Source organism: Neofelis nebulosa, chromosome 6, assembly GCF_028018385.1.
Source record: "Neofelis nebulosa isolate mNeoNeb1 chromosome 6, mNeoNeb1.pri, whole genome shotgun sequence".
In the NCBI taxonomy this organism is placed as follows: domain Eukaryota; kingdom Metazoa; phylum Chordata; class Mammalia; order Carnivora; family Felidae; genus Neofelis; species Neofelis nebulosa.
In genome coordinates, this window is record NC_080787.1 from 66,884,384 (window position 1) to 66,909,170 (window position 24,787).

At 38.4% G+C, this 24,787-nt stretch overlaps 1 protein-coding gene across 2 annotated transcripts in view; it reads left to right on the top strand.

Annotated features, from left to right (window-relative positions):
- COL19A1 (collagen type XIX alpha 1 chain) overlaps positions 1-24,787 on the top strand; it is a 350,374-nt gene that overhangs the window by 242,140 nt on the left and 83,447 nt on the right. For both annotated transcript variants that reach the window (XM_058734368.1, XM_058734369.1), the window contains exon 18: positions 20,114-20,164. In XM_058734368.1, the coding sequence (XP_058590351.1) occupies positions 20,114-20,164 (51 nt within the window). The remainder of the gene's footprint in view (positions 1-20,113; positions 20,165-24,787) is intronic.

Consider the following 24,787-nt stretch of genomic DNA (forward strand, 5'->3'; position numbering starts at 1 on the left):
TTCTAGATAGATTCTGCATCTTCTGCATATCATTCTGGGTCCTTCTTAGTTTGCCCTTTACCTCTCTTTGCCTGTCCCCCTATGCCTTTCCTTCATTTTAACCACTGTGTAATCTTTCCTTACTATCTCACAAATGCCGTCCTTTGTGCAGGTTCTCCTGGAGGCCTAAGTAAGCTTCCCTCTGTCTTCATGACTCATGTCAACATCAGCTTTCCTGCATGGCCTTTGTCAGTGCTCTCATTATGTGAAGTGTCCTTTCCACAATCCTTGTAATCTTATACCTCCTGCCCTCATGTAGCACATGGCACATTGCTTCCTACTGTTGTTTTCTTTGTCTGTCTGCCTGCTGCACTGCAGGTTTTTTGAACTTCTATTTTATCACCACTGCCTAGCACAGTTTCTGTCATGGAGCATGTGGTTATTAATTATTATTAATTATTTAATGAATGAGTAAACAAATAGATATATTTTGTAGGTAAGAAAAAAACCCAGAATAGAAGTGGCTTTTTAAGGACCAGAACCACCCTTCACCACCACTAAAGGGCTCCAGACCTAGCACCTTAGGAATTTCCTAGGATGTGGTCATGTGCCAAAAAATGAACATGATTGCTGTCTTGTCATTGATTTCATTTTGTTCACTTTAGCCATTCAAGTGAATTGTTCTATAAGCAATATATTGGTGTTGCTGATTATAAAAGCAAGTTGGGAGGGTGGGGAATGGGAAGAGGCATAAATTGGAAGCCTGCAATCCATCCTTTAAAGAGTTAGCTTTGTTGATTTATATTCCAAATTTTCTGGCAAAACAGAGAACGCATTGTGAGATTTGCAGTAATTGTTTTGTGCTATGAAGAAGAAAAGCTGGTGAATGCTAACAGGCAAGATTAGACCTTCACGTAGCTTTGTCAACATATGATACTACTTTTAAAACGGGATAATTGTTGTCTCAAAGAAGGAATTTGAATGATGAAGGCTTTTGTGACAAGCCTGCCAACTGTCTAGGAAGGAAGATTACCCCAAGTCATGGAATGAGTTCTCAACTACAGATCAACCAAGTTTACTAAAGAATTTAGAAGATTAAGGAATATGTGACTTTATGAAAGAATTTTTAATATTCAATTTCACCAGTTTTAGTTTATTGCCAGAGTGGGGAAGAGAGGTACTTCTTTTATTTCAAGTTTTGGATTTAGAATTTAAACTCAGCTATGAGTCTGATACAGTGTTTGTTAAATCCTGAGTACACAGCTATTTAAAAGAAAAGTAGCTTATTATCTTTTGTAATATAACAAAATACTGATTATTATAAAATACTGCAATATACCAAGTACAAAAATAAAGAGAAAATCTATGTAAAAAAGAAAAGGTTTTTATTTATAGATCAGCTTTTGTTTTAAAAGAAAAAGTATAACATGGCTCATTTTCTGTTTAAGAAAGGTGGTTTATGGAAATTCTCTGTCTTTTTGATTCTGGGATAACTCCTCCAGTTGACTAGAATATCTTTTCTCTAATGCAAGTATTATCAAAACCTTACTTTGGGGTACAGTTTGTTTCACCTTTTGGATTTTTTGGAGTTGTTCAGATGGTAGGTTGAATGCGTAACCTGCACACCAGCACACTGCGGAAACTCTCGTAAGGCACCTACTCACATTGAATAGGATTGAATAGGAAGGTAAAATAATAGGATCCCGACATCTTTCAATGCTACCTTCATAGCATAGAGCAGATTTCAGCAAGAGGGCTGTTGTTTCCCAAGTGGTTAGAAATGAACAGAGTTCTTCAAAAGCAGTCCTTTCAAGATTATATTAATTCATATCTTAAGAAAATGAGCTTACGAAAACAGCAACCTGCCCCTAATTTTCATTGTTTCACAAATTCACAAACATTTATTTAAGGCCTCCCATGTACCCAGTACTCTGTTCAGAGCTGGGCTTGCAAATAGCAATATTATATTGTCCTTGCCTTCTGGGGATTCAAGTTTAGTTTACAGAAATGTGAACAAAGGGAAAGAATTAGAAAAGATAATGGTCGAGATGGTTTCCTTCAGGAATTGACAACTGGAGCATAAAAATCGGGCCTTAAAAAAAGAAGGAATTCCTGCCAGTTACGACATGAATGAACTTGAAGGACATTATGCTAAGTGAAATAAGCCAGTCACAGAAGGACAAAGACTGCATGATTCCACTTATATAACAGACTTAAAATGGCCAAACTCAGAGAAGCAGAGAACACAACAGTGGTTGCCGGGGGCTGGGGGAAATGAGAGTTGTTATTCAATGGGTATAAAGTTTCAGTTTTGCAAGATGAATAAGTTCTAGAGATCTGCTGTACAGCATCGTGCCTGTAGAGTATTGCGCACAGTATTGTACATTGAGAAGTTTGTCAAGAGCGTAGATCTCATGGTCAGTGTTCTTAACCACAAAACAACAACAACAACAACAACAACAACAACAACAACAAAAACTACCTAAGGGACACAGGAAACTCTGGGAAGTGATATATTGATTACCTCAATTGTGGTGATAGTATCACAGGTGTTTTCATTTGTCCAAACTCATTAAATTGTACACATTAACTATGTTCAGTTCTTTTATATCCATTATACCTCAATAAAACTGTTGAAAAAATAGATGAAAAGGAACTGTCCAGTAAAACAAATAGAGGGGAAGGAGAGAGCAAACTGAGTATTGCTGGAAGAGGAAATCAGCCTGAGCAAAAGCACAGAGCACTGCAGCTCTGGGCAGCGAGGCAAGGCAGGCAGCCCACACACTTCTGAGACCCAGTGCACTAGGCCAGCACTGGCAAGTCAGGCCCTGGCAGGGTCCTGGTGAACCTCACATGAAGCTATGAAAATTCGTGAAGACTTCTAAGTGGGGAATCCCGTGGCCAGATTTCATTGATAAGGTCCCTTCCGAGGCGGCATGGTGGGCTTGGGTTGTTGAGAGGACACAGGATTCACTGTGGCTATCATAGTATTTACTGTTTTTAAATTATCAGCAGAATATTTTTTTAAATCTCTGTTAGAATGCCCCATGGAGCTATTTGTTTTTTATTACAAGTTATATATAGCTTGAGAGATGTTCCCATTTATTTATGGACATATTTAGATCAAGATGTTGTTGTTTTTCATTTATTTGTCTTTAACAGCATTGTACCCTATGTGAAATGAGCCCTACTTCACAGCAGGAAGGAAGGTAATAAGAGAAAGAAGGAAAGGTTGGTCAAGACTAAAATCTTTCTAATTGAGATTGGGAGATGGTGTATGACTCACCCTAGTGGCTTGAACGTGAGGTTCCTAAAGCACATGTTAGAATTTCTCATGACAATATGAAATATTTTTAAAATATTAATTTTGTCTCTCTTATCAACAATAATCAAACACTATGTAATATCCCTCAAGTGAGTGCATAGTATGTAATTTTAGCATATATGTTGGAGCAATTAGCCTTTAGAAAAGTTAGGCAGGAAAAACTATTCTTCTCAGTGTGATTGTCTAAAAAGAACCATGGAGACATGGATCCTTTGATAACAAGCATACTTTGCTCAGTTTCTTCAAGAAAATGTTTTTCCCTTTGGGGTTTTAGAGATGTTCCCGAAATCAAAGATAATGTTGGTATTTAAAGGAATGTCAATGAAGATTTAAAAAAATAGAACTGAGAGAAATCTCTAATGGCTCGAAGCAACTCAAATAATTAAAACATTTAACCAATCCTTCTACTTGCAATTTTTTGTTCTGAAGCCAAATTTGTATTTTCTCACTTTCTTAAGAAGCATTTGTACCAAAAAGATAAGTTGTTTGCAAAGAATAATTTCCCACAACTTTCCATTTAGCATATAAAGGACAACCATTTTCCTAGGGGGAAGTGTATTTCCTAGGGGGAAAAATGTAATAATGGAATATTTACTAAAAGTAGATCTATTGAACTATTGTTATTAAATTGTGTTTATGAATTGGTGTTTCATCGAAGTCATATATATTGCTCCAATTTAGTTCCCCATATTTAAAGTAATTTTTACTCTCTTTGGGGAAGAGTTAGTTGAAATTTACACACATGTAATCTGCGTATAATAAGATTATTCTTAATAAAAATGCTTGTCATTGAGGAGCAACTAAACTGGATAACAGAGCTAGCCACAAGATGAACATATTTTTTGTAAAATATTAGTCCAATTTCCTGTTAACAGGCAGAGCCGATCTTACCTATGCAAAGGAAAAAGTTCTCAAATTCCCACAAGTAACTTCCACCATCTTGTTTTCAATGACTACTCTTCATTGGAGGCAAACCATTAAGTAGAGATGTCTTGGATTGATAATACCTGCAAATACACTACACTTGAGAGCAGTTTTTCAGAGAAGAAGCATGAGAGCATTAAGTATCTCCCGGAGAAGGAAATAACACTAACTCCTGAGGAAACAGGTTCAAAAGAGAGGGATGGATCAGGAGAGTTTATTATAGCACTTGCTCTGCAGTAGGTACCCCATTGCCAATGCCTTATGTAATCCTCGCAACTATGGTGAGATGCAGAAACTATCCCATTTTGTAATAGGATAAAGGATGCTTAGAAATATCCAGTAATGTGCCCAAGATCACACAAGCCTAAGTTGGGGAGCCAGAAGTGAAACCCAGGAGCTGTTCTCTAAACCCACCTTTATTTTATTAGATCACAGGTGTGAAAGACAAGCTTCTAGTTTACAATTTGACTAGGATCAGCCTTACTTAAACATTATACACAGAACATGGTTTAATTTTCTTATGGTAATTCACAGCACTGCAGTGCCTCAGGACAGCAGGATAGTGTAAGAAGATAGTGAGGAACCCAGCCCTTCACACTAGTGTCCTCAGGCAATTCGCTTAACATTTCCTTGTCTCAGTTTCCTTTTCTGTAAATTTGAAATGATTGCACCTGCCTCATCAACTTCTCGCAGCTGCTGGGAGAAAGAAAAGCAGTGCCATGTATGTGAAGATCTTTCTTGTAAATGAAAAGCTCTAGCTATGTAACTGAGATACATTCCTATTATTCTGACCATCCATTCACACATATAGTATTGTAGACAGCAGAGATTATCTTGGATCTGTAATTGAACCAACACATTTTTCCTTTTTACAAATTTCCCAAAATCCAGTTAACAAAAATGTGAATTTCTTTCATTGACTTACTAAAGTAAAATATCCGTGCTCTACATACATATGGAATGCTTATTCTGTATATGTAAATCTACTCATGAAGAGATAGATGTGAAAGTTACTCACAGTCAGGTAATAATAACAACAGGGTCTAAGTATTCAGTGGTGTTTTTTCCCCTCTGATTTACAGCCTCTTCCTTGCTTGTGGGACTAGTTCATCCATGATCTGAGCTGTTGCATTTTATGAGTCGTGATGTTCCCTAAGTCTCAATTACTATCCTTCACACTCTAATAAAAAATTCTCTTATTCTTTAAAGCAAGTTATCTGCGTAGCGTAAGCAATGGAAAATAGTGGCCTGTGTTATGATAATGAGACTTGGAAAGTCGCAAGACTTGAAATGCCTTCATTTATTCAAAGTATTCTGGTTTTTAGTTCCTTTAGAAAAGAGAGGAAAGCAGCTGGAAATGAGGCGGAGCAGGAGGGAAAGCAGGAGAATTTAACTAATGAGCCATTAAAGGAAGTATGTATTAGCCCACCCATTTGACATTAACTTTGCTTCTCATTCATCATCACTGTAAAAGTGTTTATTAAAAACCACATTAATTTTAAAATGTGTTATTATTTCTTTCTGTTACAGGCAGGGCTCTTCATTCCCTTTCTTTTTTTTTCTGGCATTGTTTTTGTGCATTGTTTCATTATTGCAGTATGAGAATTGAGCAGTGGGCTCAAATGTGTCACATTTCAGTGCATAGCAATTTATGTTGAAAACAGAAATTCAAGGAATTTGTAACGTGGGGCAGCAGCTCCCTCTACTGTTTCCGCTGGAAAAACTATAAGCAAAGAAAGGCACTTCATAGCTCTTAAAGGATGTCCAAGCTATGGAATTTTTTGTTTGAGGCTTTAATATAAAGCTACATAATTTTCAAAATTATTTAAGGTATTTTTTTTTTGCAATTTATGCTTATCCTATACTTTAAATACAAATTCTATTTTATCCACCGTCACTTTCAATATGAACTTGACACTCCTGAAGTGAAAACCCTTAGCTCATGGATACCTAAAATGTCCATCTGTTGTAAAATGCTGATAAAACTCTACAGTGATCATTTTGTGGGAGCTGACTCCAATGAAATTCATGCTTCTTTTCTAAAACAACAATATGATTTAAAACAAATACAACCCATGTTGTTTCTGTTTTAGTTTTAACTTCAGTGTAGAAGAACTTCTTTTACCTTGAAAGCATGGGTCATTGCACGGTTTGAAGGTTATGATTATACTGCCTTATACAGAGTTAGAAGGGTAAATTAGGGTGTAATATTGAATTCATTTACTCAACAAATACTTACTGATCATCTATCACATGTGAGTCACTATTATAAACATTGAGCATACAGTAGTTTAAAAAAAATACATAGTGGGGTGCCTGGGTGGCTCAGTTGGTTAAGCATCTGACTTCAGCTCAGGTCATGATCTTGTAGTTCATGAGTTTGAGTCCCACGTCCGGCTCTGTGCTGACAGCTCAGAGCCTAGACACAGAGCCTGGAGCCTCCTTCGGATTTTGTCCCCACTCTCTGCCCCTCCCCCGCTCGCGCCTTGTCTGTCTCTCTCTCAAAAATAAACAAACATTTAAAAAAAATTTTTTAAATAAAAAATACATACCAACAAACTAACAAGCTGCAGACAAGCTCTCCCTTCAGTAACTTACACTCTGTTGTGTGTTGGGGATAGTTATGGTTAATAAGCAAGTCAACAGATAGACAAAAACATTTCAGTTTAGCATGAGGTGATACAGGGGAACAAACTGGGCAATATGAGAGTGATTGGGGAGAAAGTTGTTACTCTAGTTAAAATGGTCAAGATGGCATCTCTGAGCATTTAGATGATGTTACTTGAGAAGAAGCATCCCATTTGAGGGTCAGAGCAAGAGCTATCCAACTAGAAAGATCAGGAATTCAAACGTGGGAAAGAGCTTGATGTATTTAATAAACATAAAGGAGCTAAGAGAAAAATAGTGCCAGAAAAGGTTTTGGAGCTGAATGGCTTTTAACATGTAGGGCCTTATGAGGGTGGAAGCAGGTGTGTGGGATGGGGGTGGTAACGAGTGGCAAGGAAAATAGCCAGTCACATCTCACTTTTGTAAGTCTTGGGATGGCATTTTTATCTGAGGTGATTAGACTTTTATTTGGATCTGATAAAATTACTTTTTCTACTGATAATTCTAGAGGTAACATCATTTTTAGCACATCATTTTTAGTCTTTGCATAGCCTGCGAATAGAGTTGTTTGCTGAGAGAAAACAAGAAAACTGACCAACTTCACATTAGCCCATTTAATTTCAGTCTTGCCTGAATCCAGTAGATACCATGTCTTTCATTAAAGATGGAGACTCTCTTCACATTTAAGTCAGTCTTTCTTTTTCTCCACAACTAGACCTGATGCTTCTTTTGTGCTAGTTTTTGGGTTGGGTCAGATGAGTAATCACAGCAATGAAAATATATGCCCTCAAAACACCATGGTCCTAATGGCTTTCTGCACCTGTACCCCATTATCCATCACTACCCCCAATTTTTAAATCTTCCATCTCCAACTTTATCAACTGTGTCCCAAGAACTCAAGGTACAAAGTTATTGTTTCCAGCATAGAGCAAGGCGCACCTCTAAAACATATTAGTACCCCAAATTCTGGACTACCGAATAAAGTGGGTGACAAGAACTGTCTGATTTAAAACATTTAATTTCTGGTTAAAACACCCTATATGTGACTATGTACATTTTGGGGCTCATCATGTCTAAATGGGAATGCAGTTCATATTCTTAACATCCCTTTAAAAAACCTTGAACTGATCAGGGTTTTATCATATGTCTCAGTTTTCCTTTCAGCAAAGAACCTAAGTCTCTTTGGTCTATTAAATGGCTAAAGGCCATGTACTATAATGATAATCTCTTCAGAGAAAATGAACCTAACCATTTATTTGAGTCAATGGGAATAGTAATTTCACTTCTTAATAAAAATAAGATGACTTCCTCAGATTTAAAAATAAAGACACATAAGACTTATAAAATAGAGACAGACATGGCCAGTTAATCATTTTCATTACCACTTGTCCCCCACTGGGGTCATGGTCCCAGACAAAACAGCTGTTGCCACATTGCTAAAATTCCAGTATCACCTTGTGTGGCCACAGATTACATAGACTTGCATGTGAGGCAGCTGGGGGTTTCAGGTTGAGAATTTGAAAACTAGCACTTGGGCTCAATTGCACAATTACTTCTCTTTTTCTGTCCATATGAACAGCAACAATAGGACAGTATTAGCCACTTTCTGACTTCCTAAGTTTTTTTAATGACACCTACACTCTGGAGGGAAAGGATTGTACCTTCTTATAGCCACTGACTTCTCGTCTTGGATCATGTTATTGAACCAACTATTAAGACTTCTGAATTGACAGGCATTATGTATTGCAATGATGGGACAAAATATGTGATATCCTTGATATATGGTCACTAAACTGGTTATTAGGTGGGCCAGTACATAGATTAAGCACCATTTCTTTGTGGTAGATAAACGCTAAGGTTTTAATAAATCTGATTGTCCGTTGAGAGAGATTCAGAATGGGAGACTTGTTTCCTGAATAATCTTACGTTTGTATTTGATGATATCATTTCCAAAATCATCTCCGTAAAGTATTTAATTTTACCACAGTATGACTCTGTGAGGTAGGCAAGAAAAGATCATCTCCATTTTAACCATAAGAAAACTCCAGGCCTTGAGAAATAGGGGCTTACCTAACTCCATGCAGTCAGTTTTCTCTGCACAGCTACTACTAGTAGAAAACTGTTTGGATCAAAAGTGATTAGAGAAGCAACAAATTTTCATTATTTATCTGGGGGATCTGAAACATGGAAGGAAATAATATAGAAAATTAGACTTGAAGGGCCTTCAGCTATATCTGTAATTTCATTAAAAAGTAAAAAGATCTGAAGCAAATACAGCAAATGGTGAGAATCTAACAACATTGGGTTGTGGATTCATGTTATTTTCTATACTTTTCAGCATGCTTGAAATATCCCAAATTTATTGTAGGAAACAGGAAAAACATCCTACGGGCTAGGTTAATGTCAGGGTAATATCACCAATAACTTCCCTGGCGTAAAGTGTCAGCATCTTCTCTTTTGCCTGAAATCCTTTGGAGGGGCTGTTTTAAAAATAAAATCATTAAGTATTTTTTTTCTAGAATTTAACTGAATGTACCCTTTGTAACCATGGTATTCAGTTAAGCCAAAAATCATCATTTGCAGATTTATTATTACTACAACCTATAGATCAGAGAGAATCCTTGATGTCACACATTCGAGTTGAAATTGGAGACTATAATCACACCAAAATGGAACCTACAGATTGTTCATTTTGCTTTTTGCCAGACTGTCCAGAATGTCCCCAACTATTCGGATTTTGCACGAGCTCTCGGCCGCTGTGTAACTTGGCAGTGTATAAGCCAGTGCCATCAGCCTGGTTATCTTAAGTCCCAAGCAGTTTGCCTGGAAATCACATTTTCTCTGCACAGGAAGTGTTGTCATTCTACCAACATTTTTAAAGAGAGTAAGTGTTATCACTTTATTACAGTAAACGAAAGCTCAAAGCATTGATAGGTGCAGGCTGTGTAAGCCAGATTCCCTTCTGGTTTAGGGGCTTATGGGAGATTCCCGAGGTCACACAAGGGGGTGGAGGCACAACTTGTTCTCCAAGTATGGTTTTTGTTGGTGGTGAGCTTTCGGGGACGCCACTAGATATAAGTAATTTGTTTCACACACCTCCATTCTTACTAGTTTTCATACCCCTGTGGTTTTTATCACCTTGTGCTGGGTCAGTGATGTTGTTCCTGTGGGTGGCAAGCCACTCTCAAGATTCCTGCTGCTCCTGATATTGCAGGGAGCTGACAAATGATATTTTTCCTTTTGCAGGACATACTGCAGAGAGATGGGTATGAAACATTTTATGGATGGATAAGCAGAATAGCAGTGTTAGGGGAGGAATCATTATTTTTCTAACCATTATGCTACAGAAATCAGTCAAAAATGTCCCAGATTATCAACAATGCAGCGGGTTTTATACCAATTAGATTGATTTGTTTCACTGTATCAGGAAAAATAAGCTCCTTGGAAAACGATTTTTGTCTCCCTTGGAAAATAAAGTGTTAAAAACTTATGAGCTTCATAGCATAATTTAGAAAATCTGCTTTTATGAAATGGGTTAATTATACCCATTGAGCGCATTCACTGTCACAGTCTCACCCTCCCACTCTTGTTCCAAAATGACAAGTAAAACCAGGGACTGTGCAGTTTTGGAAAACAATCAGGTCACATATTGAGTATTTTGCTTATTCATACAACCATAAACTGCCTATGCTTGAGTTCCCTCAATTACACAGCTCAGTATGCAGGCCAGAAGAGACAAGCCCAGCTCAAGTGAGCACTTCCTGGAATACACAGAGGAATGAGTTTGAAAAATGTCCAAAGTGGCAGATGTGAAAAATTCCCATTCAAGATCCAGAAGCTGCTTTTGCTGCAATTCCTCACCTGTTATTCGCACTGTTTCTGAACTTCTGAACCAGGGATGCTGGCAATGTCTTGGATTGAGACACTTAAAAGCTATTGATCTTTCAAAGTATGGTGCAGGTATATGCCACTGTGGTGGGGGAAACTGGCTGAGGCAAGAGAAGATCATGGATCACAGTGTTGCTCAGGATTTCCAGAGATTCACCAAGAATGAATGTGTGGCTGCTGGCTTCTAACAGAAGTGTTACTTTTGTTAGAGGAGGTCCCCAAAAGATGTCCTTGATGAAGTGAATTGTTGTGTCACTTAAATCCTTTAGATTTCGAGAATGCTAATACACAGATTTCTCTTCCACAACAAATACAATAGCACTATTGTAGTTTTATTTGAAGGGTATTTCATTTTCTCTACTAAGTGTGACAACTTTCCATGACTGTTCTTCAGTGCAATTTCACGCTCATAAGAATTTCAGCCTCCCAAACAGTATTACTCTCCTGGTTGGTCTTTTTCCACTAATTACAATCATTTTTTTTATTTTTCCTTTTCTTCTATCATCTCATAAATACTAGGACTCTTTACCCCTATGCTTCTTCCAGTCAGGTCACTTTCCTCTTGATCTCTTCTTGGCATCCAAATCTTAGAAAATATCTGTCTACACCATGTCTCATAGCTCTGTTTGTCTGTTTGCTTGGCCCTTACTGATTCTGTATCTCATTAAGAGATTCTGTGATGTTTTATCATTGAATTCCCTACTTGATTCTTTTAACTAGCTTTAAGATAATTGATATTTTATTTTCCTATCTGGCATCCCTCTCACTGTGAAGCAGATAAAGGAAAGAGTTAAAATTTCAAAGCTATGAGGTCAGGCTGACTTGGAGTCTAGCTCTCATCAACTAGGTGTGTGACCTTGGGTAAGAAAGTTAACGTTTTGTATATGTAAAATAAAGATAATGCCTACCTCATTGGATTGTTGTAAGAACAAAATGCAATTATATATGCCCCAGATACACAGTTACTATTAAAGCATAACTATATTTACTTATTAATATTATTATCATTAGTTCATTTTATCTTTCTCTGCTTATTATTTTCATCTTTCTTTCCCTGGATTTCGCCCAGCTGCTACCATTTCTGAAGTGAAAGTGTTGATACCTTCCCCAATTCATCCATTATCATTCTCATATAACGTTTTCTTCTATCTGCTTTGCTCCTCTCCTGTTTTTCTCTGTTCAGGTCTTTACAGAGTAAACTTCATTTAAGAATGTTAATCTAAGTATATTCATTGACATATTCATCATCCAAAAAAAAAAAAAAACTCTGTATATTCAATATTCAGTGTGGATGAAAACATCTATTTCAGGATGAGGGCACTTTCAATTTCATGATTGTGTCTTTGTGTATTGGCCAAACAAATGAAATATGTCCTGCTTAGCTTGAAACCAGAGTTTTACCTGAGCTTATTCTCACTGAGTCCTCACCTCTTACAGTCAAAGTTAATACTAAGACTTAATTCAAAAGAAGTAACTCCATTTCTCAGAACCATGTGCCAGAAACGAAGAGGCCTGGGCTGATGGTGGTATAAACAAAGAATTGGCCTTCGAGATTCTCATCCTCTCTCTTCTGTCTCCCTTTGTCTTTTGGCTCTATCTTCTCCTGTCCCTACTCCCCACGTACCATCCCTTTACTCCTCCCCTTCTCTGCCCCATTCAACTTGCTCTCAAGAAATATTTAATAAATGATTCATAAGAATATATTAGAATGGAACAACTCTTAGACTTGGTTCTACCATTTGCTTATTGTGTGATATAGGGGAAAATCTCTGTTTTTTTCATCTTACGAAGAATATAATAATACCCACTTCAGTTATTATAAAAATCAAATAAGATAGTGTGTTTTGCAATCACATTACCCTGCCATCCAAGAAAATACATGAAAACAAATTTAAAATTATACAGAGTTGGGAGTGCCTGGATGGCTCAATCCGTTAAGCATATGGCTGTGGGTTTCAGCTCAGGTCATGATCTCAAAAGTTTGTGAGTTTGAACCGTGTGTCAGACTCTGTGCTGACAGTGCAGAGCCTGCTTGGGATCCTCTGTCTCCTTCTCTCTGCTCCTGCCCTGCTCATGATCTCTTTTTTTTTTTCTTTTTTCTTTTCTTTCTTTATTTTTAATTTCTTTCTTTATTTCCCTGGATTTCTTTATTTATTTTTCTTTCTTTCTTTATTTTTAATTTATATCCAAATTAGTTAGCATAGAGTGCAACAATGATTTCAGGGTTAGAGTCCTTAACGCCCCTTACCCATTTGGCCCATCCCCCCCTCCCACAACCCCTCCAGTAACCCTCTGTTTGTTCTCCATATTTAAGAGTCATGCCCTGCTCAGAATCTCTTAATCTCTCTCTCTCAAAACAAATAAATACACTTTAAAAAAAGGAATTATACAAAGTTATATATATGAAGCATTAGTATTACATCTCCCAGGAACATTTGCATTTGAGCTGGTGATAAAACCAAACAAATAAATTAAACTTTCAGGGGCACCTGGGTGGCTCAGTCAGTTAAGCATACGACTTCGGCTCAGGTCATGATCTCATAGCATGTGAGTTCAAACCCTGTGTCAGGCTCTGCACTGACAGCTCAAAGCCTGGAGCCTGCTTCCTATTCAGTGTCTCCCTCTCTCTCTGTCCCTCCTCCACTCACACTCTGTCTCTGTCTCTCAAAAATAAATAAACATTAAAAAATTTTAATAAAATAAAATAAATCAAACTTTCTCTATGCAGTTTTAGGCATAAACCAGAAAGAAGGTGACATATTTTCACCAATAGGGGCTCCTCTCCAGGTCCTTGAATTTTACCTACTACATACTGTCTGGCTACATTCCCATTGTAATCCTAAAAAGGAGAGCTTGAGATATCTATGTTGAAATGTAAATCTTGGGGCGCCTGGGTGGCGCAGTCGGTTAAGCGTCCGACTTCAGCCAGGTCACAATCTCGCGGTCCGTGAGTTCGAGCCCCGCGTCAGGCTCTGGGTTGATGGCTCGGAGCCTGGAGCCTGTTTCCGATTCTGTGTCTCCCTCTCTCTCTGCCCCTCCCCCGTTCATGCTCTGTCTCTCTCTGTCCCAAAAATAAAAAAAATAAAAAAACATTGAAAAAAAAAGAAAAAAAGAAATGTAAATCTTCTCCTGGCTTCAGAAATCATTATTTTGTAGTTTGAGAGTTTTCAGCAATTTTGAGCCGTGGGGGCTGGGAGTGTTGATATCTACTTAGTCACTAAAAATTTGTAGCAGAAGCATAGCATTTTCAGAAAACTAATCCATTATAAAATTACAACCGTTTAACTTACATAATTAAATCCTGAGGGACAATGAAAAAAATTTCATTTAGAGCAAATATTTAAGATAAAAAAAAGGTTCTGTGTTTAAAAGAAAGAATTGATTTCCCAAATATTTTCTATCTAAAGAGTATTATTGATTTTTCTCTCAGAGTTAGGACACAACTTTCTATGTTGTAATTTTGCTCAAAAATCCATCCATAAGCTTTTTTCTACTTAACTAGAGCTCACTGCAGCTTTGTTTTCAATTATTTAGCCATATTCTTAGATTAATCTAAATCTGTTGGCCCTGTATTCTAGGAGTTTGGAAGCAGCAAGACTTCTGCTAGTTTTGCTACCATTTCTGACTGAAACCAAAACCAACAAGCAAGAAGTTAGCTTTCCCCTCAAATTTTTTTCTTGTAGAAATAACAATTCTTTTTTTTTGTATCTTTCTAAAATTTTATTTGAGAGAGAAAGTGCATGCATGCCAGAGAAGGGGCAGAGGGAAGGGGAGAGAGAGAATCCTAAGCAGTCTCCACACTCAGCATGGAGCCCAACATGGGGCTTAATTCCACGACCCTGGGATCATTACCTGAGCCAAAATCAAGTCAAGCACTCAACCGACTGAGCCACCCAGGCACCCCTCTTGTAGAAATAATAATTCTATTGAGTTCAGCAAACCTTTGTGGGGAGGGGAAAGGTACTATGTACCACATCTCGAGTTATAATCAGATTTAAAAAAGGTTAAAACTCCTTGTTTCATTCCAACTGGAAAGACAGTGTACCAAAGCCCACATAATCAGTGTAAATATGCTTTATATATACTAGGTTATATATGATATTATAGATGGAACTATATAAGAGAAAACCTTAGCTTTTCCAGCGACTACTATATATTGAAATATGCTTCATTTTACCATTCCTATGAATAACTTTAGGCTTCCTAATTATATATTTTTTAACCAAAGGAAAAATAATTACTGTTCTCTTCTTTTTCTACCAGCCATTAGAAACTGAAAATATTTCTTGAAAATTAGCCCAAATGACTTTCAATAACAAACCTTCAATCTGTTCTTACTGCAAAGCTATTTTTTAGCATGTTTTGAAGAGAGTTGACTAGTACAGCTTTCTTCACAGAGGTTTTGGTATTTCAAAGGTTGCAACTGAAATTAATTGGAAACCCACAGGGCCAGAAGGCAGTTTTGTATAACCTGAAAATATGTATTTGTGAATCCTGAAAGGAGTCCTTAATAAGAGATTGAACAGCAATGGTGCATGGAGATAAGTGGCACCCAGATGGCTCAAGGAGGCTTAGTCAGCAGTTAGGAAAAACTAAGGGATGCTTTTAGAGAAAAGGAAAACAGGAAAATGGTTCAGAGAGGAAGATCGGAGAGGAGGTAGAGTAACTGTGGAATCATAGAGATTTTGATTCAGAATACTAGGGTGTGATAAAGCTGAATCAAGAGGTCTTAGCCCTGACTTGCATAGAGATCTTACACCAAACACCAGGGAAGGGGACTGGGAGAGGGGCGGGGGAGGCGCGCGGGGTGGCAAAAGTAGAGTTCTTTGACCTCTGTGTACTACATGAACTGAAAAGTGAAAGTACAGCCAAGACCAAGTCTGAAGAGTGTGGTTTTTAACCCACTACTCTTCCTATCTTTTAAACTTTGGGAATCTGCAGCCAAAACTGAAATCTACAAAGAGGATGATAATACAAATAGCTCGTCATTTTCACACCATGCATTTGATGACACTGGTTTCAGAAATCATGATGCTTCATGATGCTTTTCTGTTTCCCACCTCTAGCAAGATTGTAGAAAACAAAACAAAACTCAATGGTATAAATGATTGCTGAGAGTATATACTCCCAAATTAACTGCAGCATCAATTCACTTCACGCCAGGTATGGTTCTTTGCAGTAGGAAACAACATCAGGATCTCTACCCATACCAGGTTTATGGACCTCTCAGATAATTACACATTGGCCCAGTTGGGTTCTGAACAAGTGTGTCTCCCTGGAATTCATGAGCATTTTAAAGCTGCTCTGTAATTGTATACTCATCACATTAACCAAGATGTCCTATGTCTCCCAACCCAATACAGGCAGAGTGAAGCAGAGCTGCCTAAAAGACAGACAGACATCGTAAAGGCATGATTTCTGTATGTCTACATGTAGGCTACTATCACGAGCAAGATATTGGGACATTTTTTTCTTTCCATAATCCTTCAACTGTTTTTCCTAGTGGAGTTGCTTGTTAGCCAAGGCTTATGTGCCCTCCATAGCTAGCTTCCATTCTCCACTGGGCCTGGGTCATCTAAGCAACTCCTTGATGAGTCCTCATAAATGCAGACCTCAGAGAAAGTGACCTCTCAAGTGGAGCATCTACTAACACCATGTGGTGCCGGGAGACCTGTCACTTACCACAAGTCTTTAACGTCTCCTTCCTCAGAGTTGATTGATAGTCTGTAAGACTGACAGCTCTTACTAAACTTGGAAACAAATGTCTTGTTGGATCTTTGCCAGCCATGCATTGTACCAGAATAGAAAATAGGAAAATAGCACATCTCTTGGGGATGTGGCTCCAGAACAGCCAGTTCCAAGACCCCACGGTCTATGTTGGTCTTCCAACAATAAACAGAGTTGCTCTCCACGTTTATATGCATAGTGTTTCTCTGTAGTCGCTGTCCCCACACTGAGGTGGTTTCTTTTTGCCAGTTTCAGGACAACCCAGTGAGCCATTGCCACGCTGACTGCAGTCAGGTCAGAGGTAGACTGCCTGAGGACTCTATACTGGAGTCTTCTTTCAGTCACCTCACAGTTTCTTTAGCCCTCAGGGAGAATTTGTGTAAAGTATTGCCTTCAGGGTAGACTGTTAACTGGAAATCTCTGTTACGTTAAACCTGGAATCTGTGATACCCAGTGTATCCTCCTGACTAAAAGAACAAGAAAGAAAATGTCACCATAAATGCTCATCAGCAGATAAGGTAGTAGAGCCTAAAACTTTAGACTGACCCCATTTGGAGCACTACTTTGTGGATATGACATTTTATGGCAAGAATAGAACATATAAAATTGTGGAAGTAATTTTTATAGGTTTATTAATGCTGTGTATATCTGAATAATATTGTTCAAGCTTTTCTATTGGCCAGAGTCTCTGTTCAGTGAGTTGTGCTCTTGATTTTGTTTTAAGAGGGAGGAGCAGTGCAGAGCCCTCCTGCCCTGCCCCTAGTGGTGTGCTCAACAGCAAGATCAGGATCCTGGATAAGGAATATTTTCTGGGTTTATGTAACACAGCTATACACTGTGAGGACATAACCAGTCTGTAAAAGATCAGACCTGATTCTCACCCATTTTTTTCTTTTCTTTTTTTAAATTTTTTTAATGTTTATTTATCTTTGAGAGATAGAAAGAGAGTGAGTGGGAGAGGGACAGAGAGAGAGGGAGACAGAATCCAAAGCAGGCTCCAGGCTCTGAGCTGTCAGCACAGAGCCCAATGAAAGGCTCAGACTTGTGAACCGCGAGATCATGACCTGAGCAGAAGCCAGACGCTTAACCCACTGGGCCACCCAGGTGCCCCTCACCCAATTTTTTCCATCCTGTTATTTTTACTATTCTCATCCATGCTTCTATCTGTTCTGTGCCATGTAACCCCTACCATGCTGTTCACTGTCCTGTTTATTTTTCCTTCCTTATTTTTGTCTTCCAGAGCCCCCTTTATGAAGTGCCCCACTTCTTATATCCTTTGACCACCCCCTCTCCCAACCTCTGCAAACAAAGATCAGATGCATTTCGAGTATAGCTGTGGGTTGAGAGGAATTGGGGGGAATGTTTAGGCATAATATCCCTATCATGGGTTGCAAGAATGTATCAAGATAGTGGGAGATGCAAAGAATACTTAGAGGGGCCTCCTTCATCTACCTGGTGGGACTACATCTAAAGACAAAGTGCTTCTGTCTTCCCCTCCTGCCCTAATCACAGCGTGGGCTCACAAGAAGTGCTAAATACAAGTTCTGTTGATTTTTTTTTCAATTTCTGTATGTTAAGTAGAACATAGAAGAGTGATCACCCAGGTACTCTGGGGCACAGTTAACATGATTGAAAAAAATTACTACCAAAATTATTTTAGGCTGAGAGTCTGCTTTCAAGTTAAGATAGGAGAGTAGATGAGAACTGAGTTTGGGTCCAGCTGCCTATGTTAAATAGTAGCCCTGCCACTTAGCAGTGGTGTGACCTTGGGCCAGTTAACAATTTCTAGCCCTCCATTTCTGTATCTGTGAATTGGAAATAATGATGGTAGGTGCCTCTCAGTGTCACTGTAGGGATTAAATGAGCTAATGCACATAAAATGTCTGGTATAATGCCCGGCCCAGAGTAAATCCTCTATCAGTGTTTGCTATTCTTATTTGATTGATTCTTCTGCTCTATTTGAGAGACTGTATTATTCTGCTATATTTGGGATCACTAATTATTAATACATTCAATGAGGATGAATGTGTATGAAGCTAAATTTACCCACCACATAACTGATTGGTGGGTATCTAATTGGCCATATTATCGACGCACAATCAACATTCACCAAATGCCTGCTATGCATATACCCATATGCTACCTGTTGATGCTGCTACATATGGTATCTAACATTTCTCCTTGCCTCATTATGTAGCTGCAGAAGGATCAATGTGTAAAGAATCTCATCTTCCCTGATTTTCAGAATGAGTGTTTAGTTTGCATCTTCTAGGCTAGAAACTTTCTTACAACTCCCAACCCAATTTTCCCTTCCCTCATTACTTCATCTGGCTGACCTAGAATACACAAAGCTGGCTGATAGAAAAAGAACGTGAAAAAAATATAGTGCCATGAGAATTCTTTTCTGACATTAGCTCTGTTTTTATTTCAGCAAGGTAACAGCATCGTTTGTCTTTCCAATCATACTCAGCTCTGTTACTCGTGAGGCCTATTATTTTCTCAAGAGTTATATCAACCTGCTTGCAGACATCCATCATTACATCTTTGTGTCTTCTGTATTTAGTGACACAATACAAAAGTTCCACATTAGGAGAGATCTTCAGACACAAGCTGTTCATAAGGAATACCAGTCATAAATGTTAACTGATATTAATTTTTTTAATATACTTAAGGTGTTACTTATATCAGTGAGTACAGCTAGTAATTGTTCCTTAAGATTTTCTTCAGTTTTCAAAGTTTTTAATTCCTTTTTAAAGAAAATAATTTTTGTATAACAGTGATGTTCGATTTGCTCACCCTTAATTTTTCTTTGTATTATCTTCTGAGGTAAAATGTAAAGAACTTTGCCTCTGAAATATTTTCTCTCCTCTGAGGAGTTTTCGAGGTCTAGATGAAATATGCAGCCTCTTTTCTGACATTGCTGACTCTCTCTTGGCTTGAACCAGTTGATTTAAAATAATGCTAAGCTTTGTATTTTCTTATGGCTCTCTCTCCCCAAAATGTAATCCCTGAAAACTCAGAGACTCTTCTCTTTTTCTCTATCTGGAATTTTTAGGGACAGACAGATGTCTTCTTCCCTGTCTACCCAAAGCTCAGCATAGTGCTTGGTGAACATTCCATGTCAGCTGAAAACCACAAGCATTTCAATATCTTTAAGTCTGAGGTTTTTGAACAGACATCTTTTTCTGCCCTGAATGTCCATGTGCAGCCATTTTCACTCAACTAATTGAGACGGATAAAGTAATAGAAAAAATATTTTCCCCTATTTTCTAAGTTAACACATGGGCACACATTTCTATAATATATTGATCAAAGCCCTGTGATAAGTGTCAAAAATAAACTGAAGCTACTACCTCTTCCCTGGAGGAGTTTTATGGGTGCGATATTTTTAAATAAAGAATGTGCTGATGGCTGACCTTCTGGTAAAATGTTACACGTTCCCACTTAGGACCCCTCTTTGGATTCATGCAGGATTTAACCTAGAGATACCTTTAGAAACCTGAAAAGCTAATGCCCTTGTAATTCTCTATTAATTAGAATATTTGACTAAACACGCTCTTCCTTTTTTCTGAACTGGAAGATTCCGAGAATTCTTAGACACATTCTTTAAATTCACATTGTTCTGGTGTTTACATATTTATCTTTGATTTATTTCTAATACAGGGACCTCCTGGAATACAAGGAGTACAACAGACTCTTGGATATCATAACAATGTATGTATGGCTTCTTTTTTTTCACATCTTATACACACAGAGATTTTATGTGGTCATGTATTTGGAAAAAGAAAACATTAATTCCTAAGTGTTCAGACTTTGAAACATAATTGCATGTAGTTAATATCTTTCTGCACTGAAAGTATGTTTCAAAAAAATGTATTTTACTCAGCATCTTTTTACAAAACCAGGATATTATTTTTATAAATTAAAAAAAATTACTTCAAAGTTTGCAAAACATCATGCAAAAAAACTAATGCAAAAACCATGTTTCACCATCTATACTGCCATATGTCCAGTTTCTCTCAGGGTAGAAATAGATTGTTTGCTGCCTTGAAGCTTGAGGAGCACAGTAGGTGATGGATTTCTCATCAAAACCAATCACTGCTATGCTAAAACCTCAAGCAAACTTTACATACCATAGGCCAAGACTAGGAGTCTCCCACCTTTCAGGGGGGAGCCACTTTTAATGGGAGCCACTTCCCCAAGGTTTTTAAATTGCAATCAAGATAGATGGAATATTGACCTGGTGGTACCTGAGTAGCAGAAGGTAAGACAGTTTTACTTTCTGTTTTCCAAGGAAACACAACGGAGAGGAAAAAAGTGGGTGCTGGCAATGACATAAGACCCAGAGACCTAAGTGAAAGCATTGATTGACTCCTCATTTAATAATAAGTATTTGAGGTCTGATCACTCAGAGTGAGGCATTCTATTCACTGACTAGGATCCCTTCTAAACCTGATAGCTTATTGTTGATACTTTGTGGTGAATAATTTTGCCCCTATACAAAAACAAATTCAGGGATACCCCCCTTTCTGTCTCTCCTCTATGTTCTTGCTTTCCCTTTTTATAAATTCCTCTGACTGCTGTCATTCTTCTCTGTTTAGAAATCTCAGAGAGATGCTATGTGTCAGCAAAGGCCCTGAAGATAGCAGGTGCTCAGAAAAATGTTTATTAAATGATGAGCTAATGAGTTTTAAAAATCCCAATTCTTCTTTGATCAGATTGCACTCAACATAAAGACTGTGGAAAGTGTGGAAGGCTTGTTACACTTCCTAAGTGATCCTGTCTTATATTTTCTCATTTACTTAGGTTTTCTAGGGAGTATTCTACTAGGAAGGATGTTTGGGGTATATTTTATGATTCTTTATTAAACATTTTTCTGAATAGATCTATACCGGCTTTTTTAAAACATTAGGGCTTGGAACAAGTGGGAAAAAAAGTAAAGCGTATCTAAAATTAATCAGTTAAAGTACAATGCTTTTGTGTAATGACATCTAGTGTCACAAAACAGGATTTATCATAAATGTTTCAAAATAATGAGAATGAGTTGGCTCTGATGTCACAGTGTCAGCTAGAAAAACTTAAAGAGCACACTCTATTACTATCACCTTTGGTATAAAATTTACCAAGTTGCTACTCAGCTACTTAAATATTTGCTATCCCTTGCAAAACTTTTAAAGCTCATATCTTCACAGGTCTCCCAACACTACTTCTATATATAGTTTATCTTGCCAATGAGTCAGTTTTTCCCCTTAAATGAAGACATATGAAGCATTTATATTTTAGTCTAAAGTTGAGAATGTAAATTTTTAACTTGAAGGTTATATTTCAAAAAAAAAGGGGGGGGGGGGGCTGACCAAAGCAGGCAAGTGGAGAATCTTGCTAGTAGCAAACTTTGTAGTACTTTGAAGTTAGCTATTGTCTGGCCCAAAATAACTCCAGCTATGTATCCTTATCGCCTTTACAGGACTGAGGTTCACAAGTATTTAGTCCACAAGTGCTCAAAATGTGGCTTTGAAGCTGGAGCCTTCCTGGTTAGAGAGGAGAGACCATAGCTTTTCTTCCCCCAAATGATGCACTATAGCCACTTAGCATCAAAAGACTTTAGACCCATCTGAGATTTAATGGAAGGTAGCTTCCCAAAGACTTTACTCTGTTTCACTCTGAGAGTAGTTAGTTAGGGCTGTTAGATGAGCCCCACCAGAATGGTTGGAGGAGGTAGGGCCCACGTTCTCAGTACCTACCCTGACCAGTATTTCTGGATGATAACCACTTCATCCCCACCCACAGCTTCACAAAGGAAAGGGCCAAGTGTGCCATGAGCAGCGAGATGCATGTTTTCATTTAGCAGTGACTTCACCCACCTGCCCCATCTGTTTTGGATACTGAGGTGGTTTCATTTTGCATTTCATTGCATGCCTGGTGGTCTGGCTGTAGCTTGGGAGAGAGAGAGAGAGAGGCACATAAATGAAACTTTCTTAGATATTAAATAATGGACCATGTATTGAGACATATAAAGTAACATTCCAAGGTTAAAATAATCATCCCTTTTAAATTGGCATTGATTTATGTAATGTCTGCACTTGAGCTCTGGACCTCAGCAACTCAGCTCCCAGTTGTGCAGCCTGGATTCTGCTGAAGCAGCCACCTGTGGGAGGACAAGCAGCAGGTGACTCAGACACACCTCCTCCCCATTCTAACTTGAAGAGCCCACAGTCCCAGGAATCCTCAAAGGCAAGGGAATTGTCCTGTGGCCCCTGTACAGGAGTTCGTCTTTTCGCCTATAATTTTCCTTCTGTCTTCTGGAGGGAGAAGCTCAGGTATGAGAGACCTTGTCCCCACAAATCAAAAAGGGAATGGGGAAAAAAGGAAGTAAGGAATAGAGAAACTAAAGAGTAAGGTTGGGAACAATATGTAAATGTGTTTATGTGTATTTTTGCACGCCCACTTGAGGCTGCAAAGAATAAAAGGTAGATTTCCCTCTCCATCACAAAAATAATTTACAAACAGCTGCTCCCACTCTGTGAGATTGTTTGCACGAAGCAACAATGCTGAGAATATTCCCCTTAAGGAAAATCTGCTCACAATCCAGCAAACTGCTCTTCATTGTCTCTAACTCTGGGAATTTTAATAAAAATTTGATAGGCTCTGTCAACTGCTAAAGCCATCGGATCCAGAGCTTCTCACAAGAGTCTAGATGGGGAAAAAAGTATCATGTGTGGAGGCCAAGAACAGGCAGATTTTACATCTGATATTGTTTTTAAAGATCCACATTGAAAATGCACAGTTGTGTGATCTTCCATCGTCACACTCGGTGCAATTTGCAGAGAACCAGTCTTAGCTTTTGGAGATTGACGCTGCGCCTCCCAGCAGCCAATCTTCTGGGCCCAGAAGATTCAGAAATGAAATTTAAATCCTAACGTCCTGTGTCTTCCTCCCTATGAACCGTCTCCTGTGGTCCAACCTATTCATGCCCAGGTACATCCCCTTCTTTCCAGAGAATACCTTCTCCAAGTCACACGCAATAGCTTGAGTCTTCCCAATTGCCTGACGTAGGTTTCAAAACTCTCACTCATCACTTCCCATAAGAGAACAGAGGACAAGTTCCAACATCACCAAATTCTCTTTTTTTAAGTTTATTTATTTTGAGAGAGAGAGAGAGAGGGAGCATGAGCCGAGGAAGGGGAGGGGCACAGAGAGAGAGAGGGAGAAAGAGAATCCCAGTTTCCTCTCTGTCAACACAGAGCCCAATGCAGAGCTCGTTCCCATGAACTGCGAGATCATGACCTGAGCTGATATCAAGAGTTAGATTCTTAACCAACTGAGCCATATAGGCAGCCCTGACTACTCAAATTCTTGAAATGGCCAGGCAGATTAGCACCCCCACACCACAACCCTCATCACATCACCACAGAAATTTTTAAATAAACACATTTAAAATGATGCAACTATTACATTTATTCAAAAGGTGTATGAGAACCCATTCAAATGACATGGCTCCAGTGTACAAATGACCTACTAAAATTAGAACAGTATCTGGGGCAGAATGCTAGATTCCAGAAACACAAGGACTATGTTTCTTATTATTTCTGTAGAGCCAAGTAATTGTCTGGTGAAGTTAGTTTGGAGAAAGTAGAGAGCAAGATCTCACATGTCAATGCTGCTGAAGTTCAAGTTCACATCTGCCTTGCTTATTGTTATCCCAAGATTGGACGACAGCTCCAGAGGCCACTGAATATCCTTGATTAGATGGATTTCCTGGTCTAGCTATTGAATGAAGCAAACATACGGTGCTCTGATGGGCAGTAAATAGCCCTGTTTTTCCTCTGGGTGTAAAAGCCACCAGAAAAAAAAATCAAGATTTTAGAACAGTACAGCATATGGATAGAATAATATGAGCTGGTGCTATAGATGCAGTTTTTCATCCCAGTCACAGCGTCTCTGATATCCTGTAGGGTGCTGAGAGGTGTGATGGGAGAGGGATCTAAACCAAGATGCTGTATTGTAATATGATCTCACCTAGATGCACTTTGGGTGATCTTCTGTGCTGCAATTCAAGAGCATGGAGCCTCCCAATCCAAAAACCATCTCTGGATAACTCATGTCTTACACCAAAGCATGTTCCAGCTTTCCCAAAAATGTCCTACCTTAAACACAGCCAGGGAGAGGTGCTGATGGGTTGTATACACTGATTGGCATCATGTCCAAATGGCTAGTATTATCAGAAAATGCCTCAAATTTGTTTTATGCAGGTTGCATCCAAGCGACCTATCATTTTGGAACTGCTGATTCTTTATGTATGTGTGTACGTGTCTTAGGGTTTCATATCTCATTTTCAAG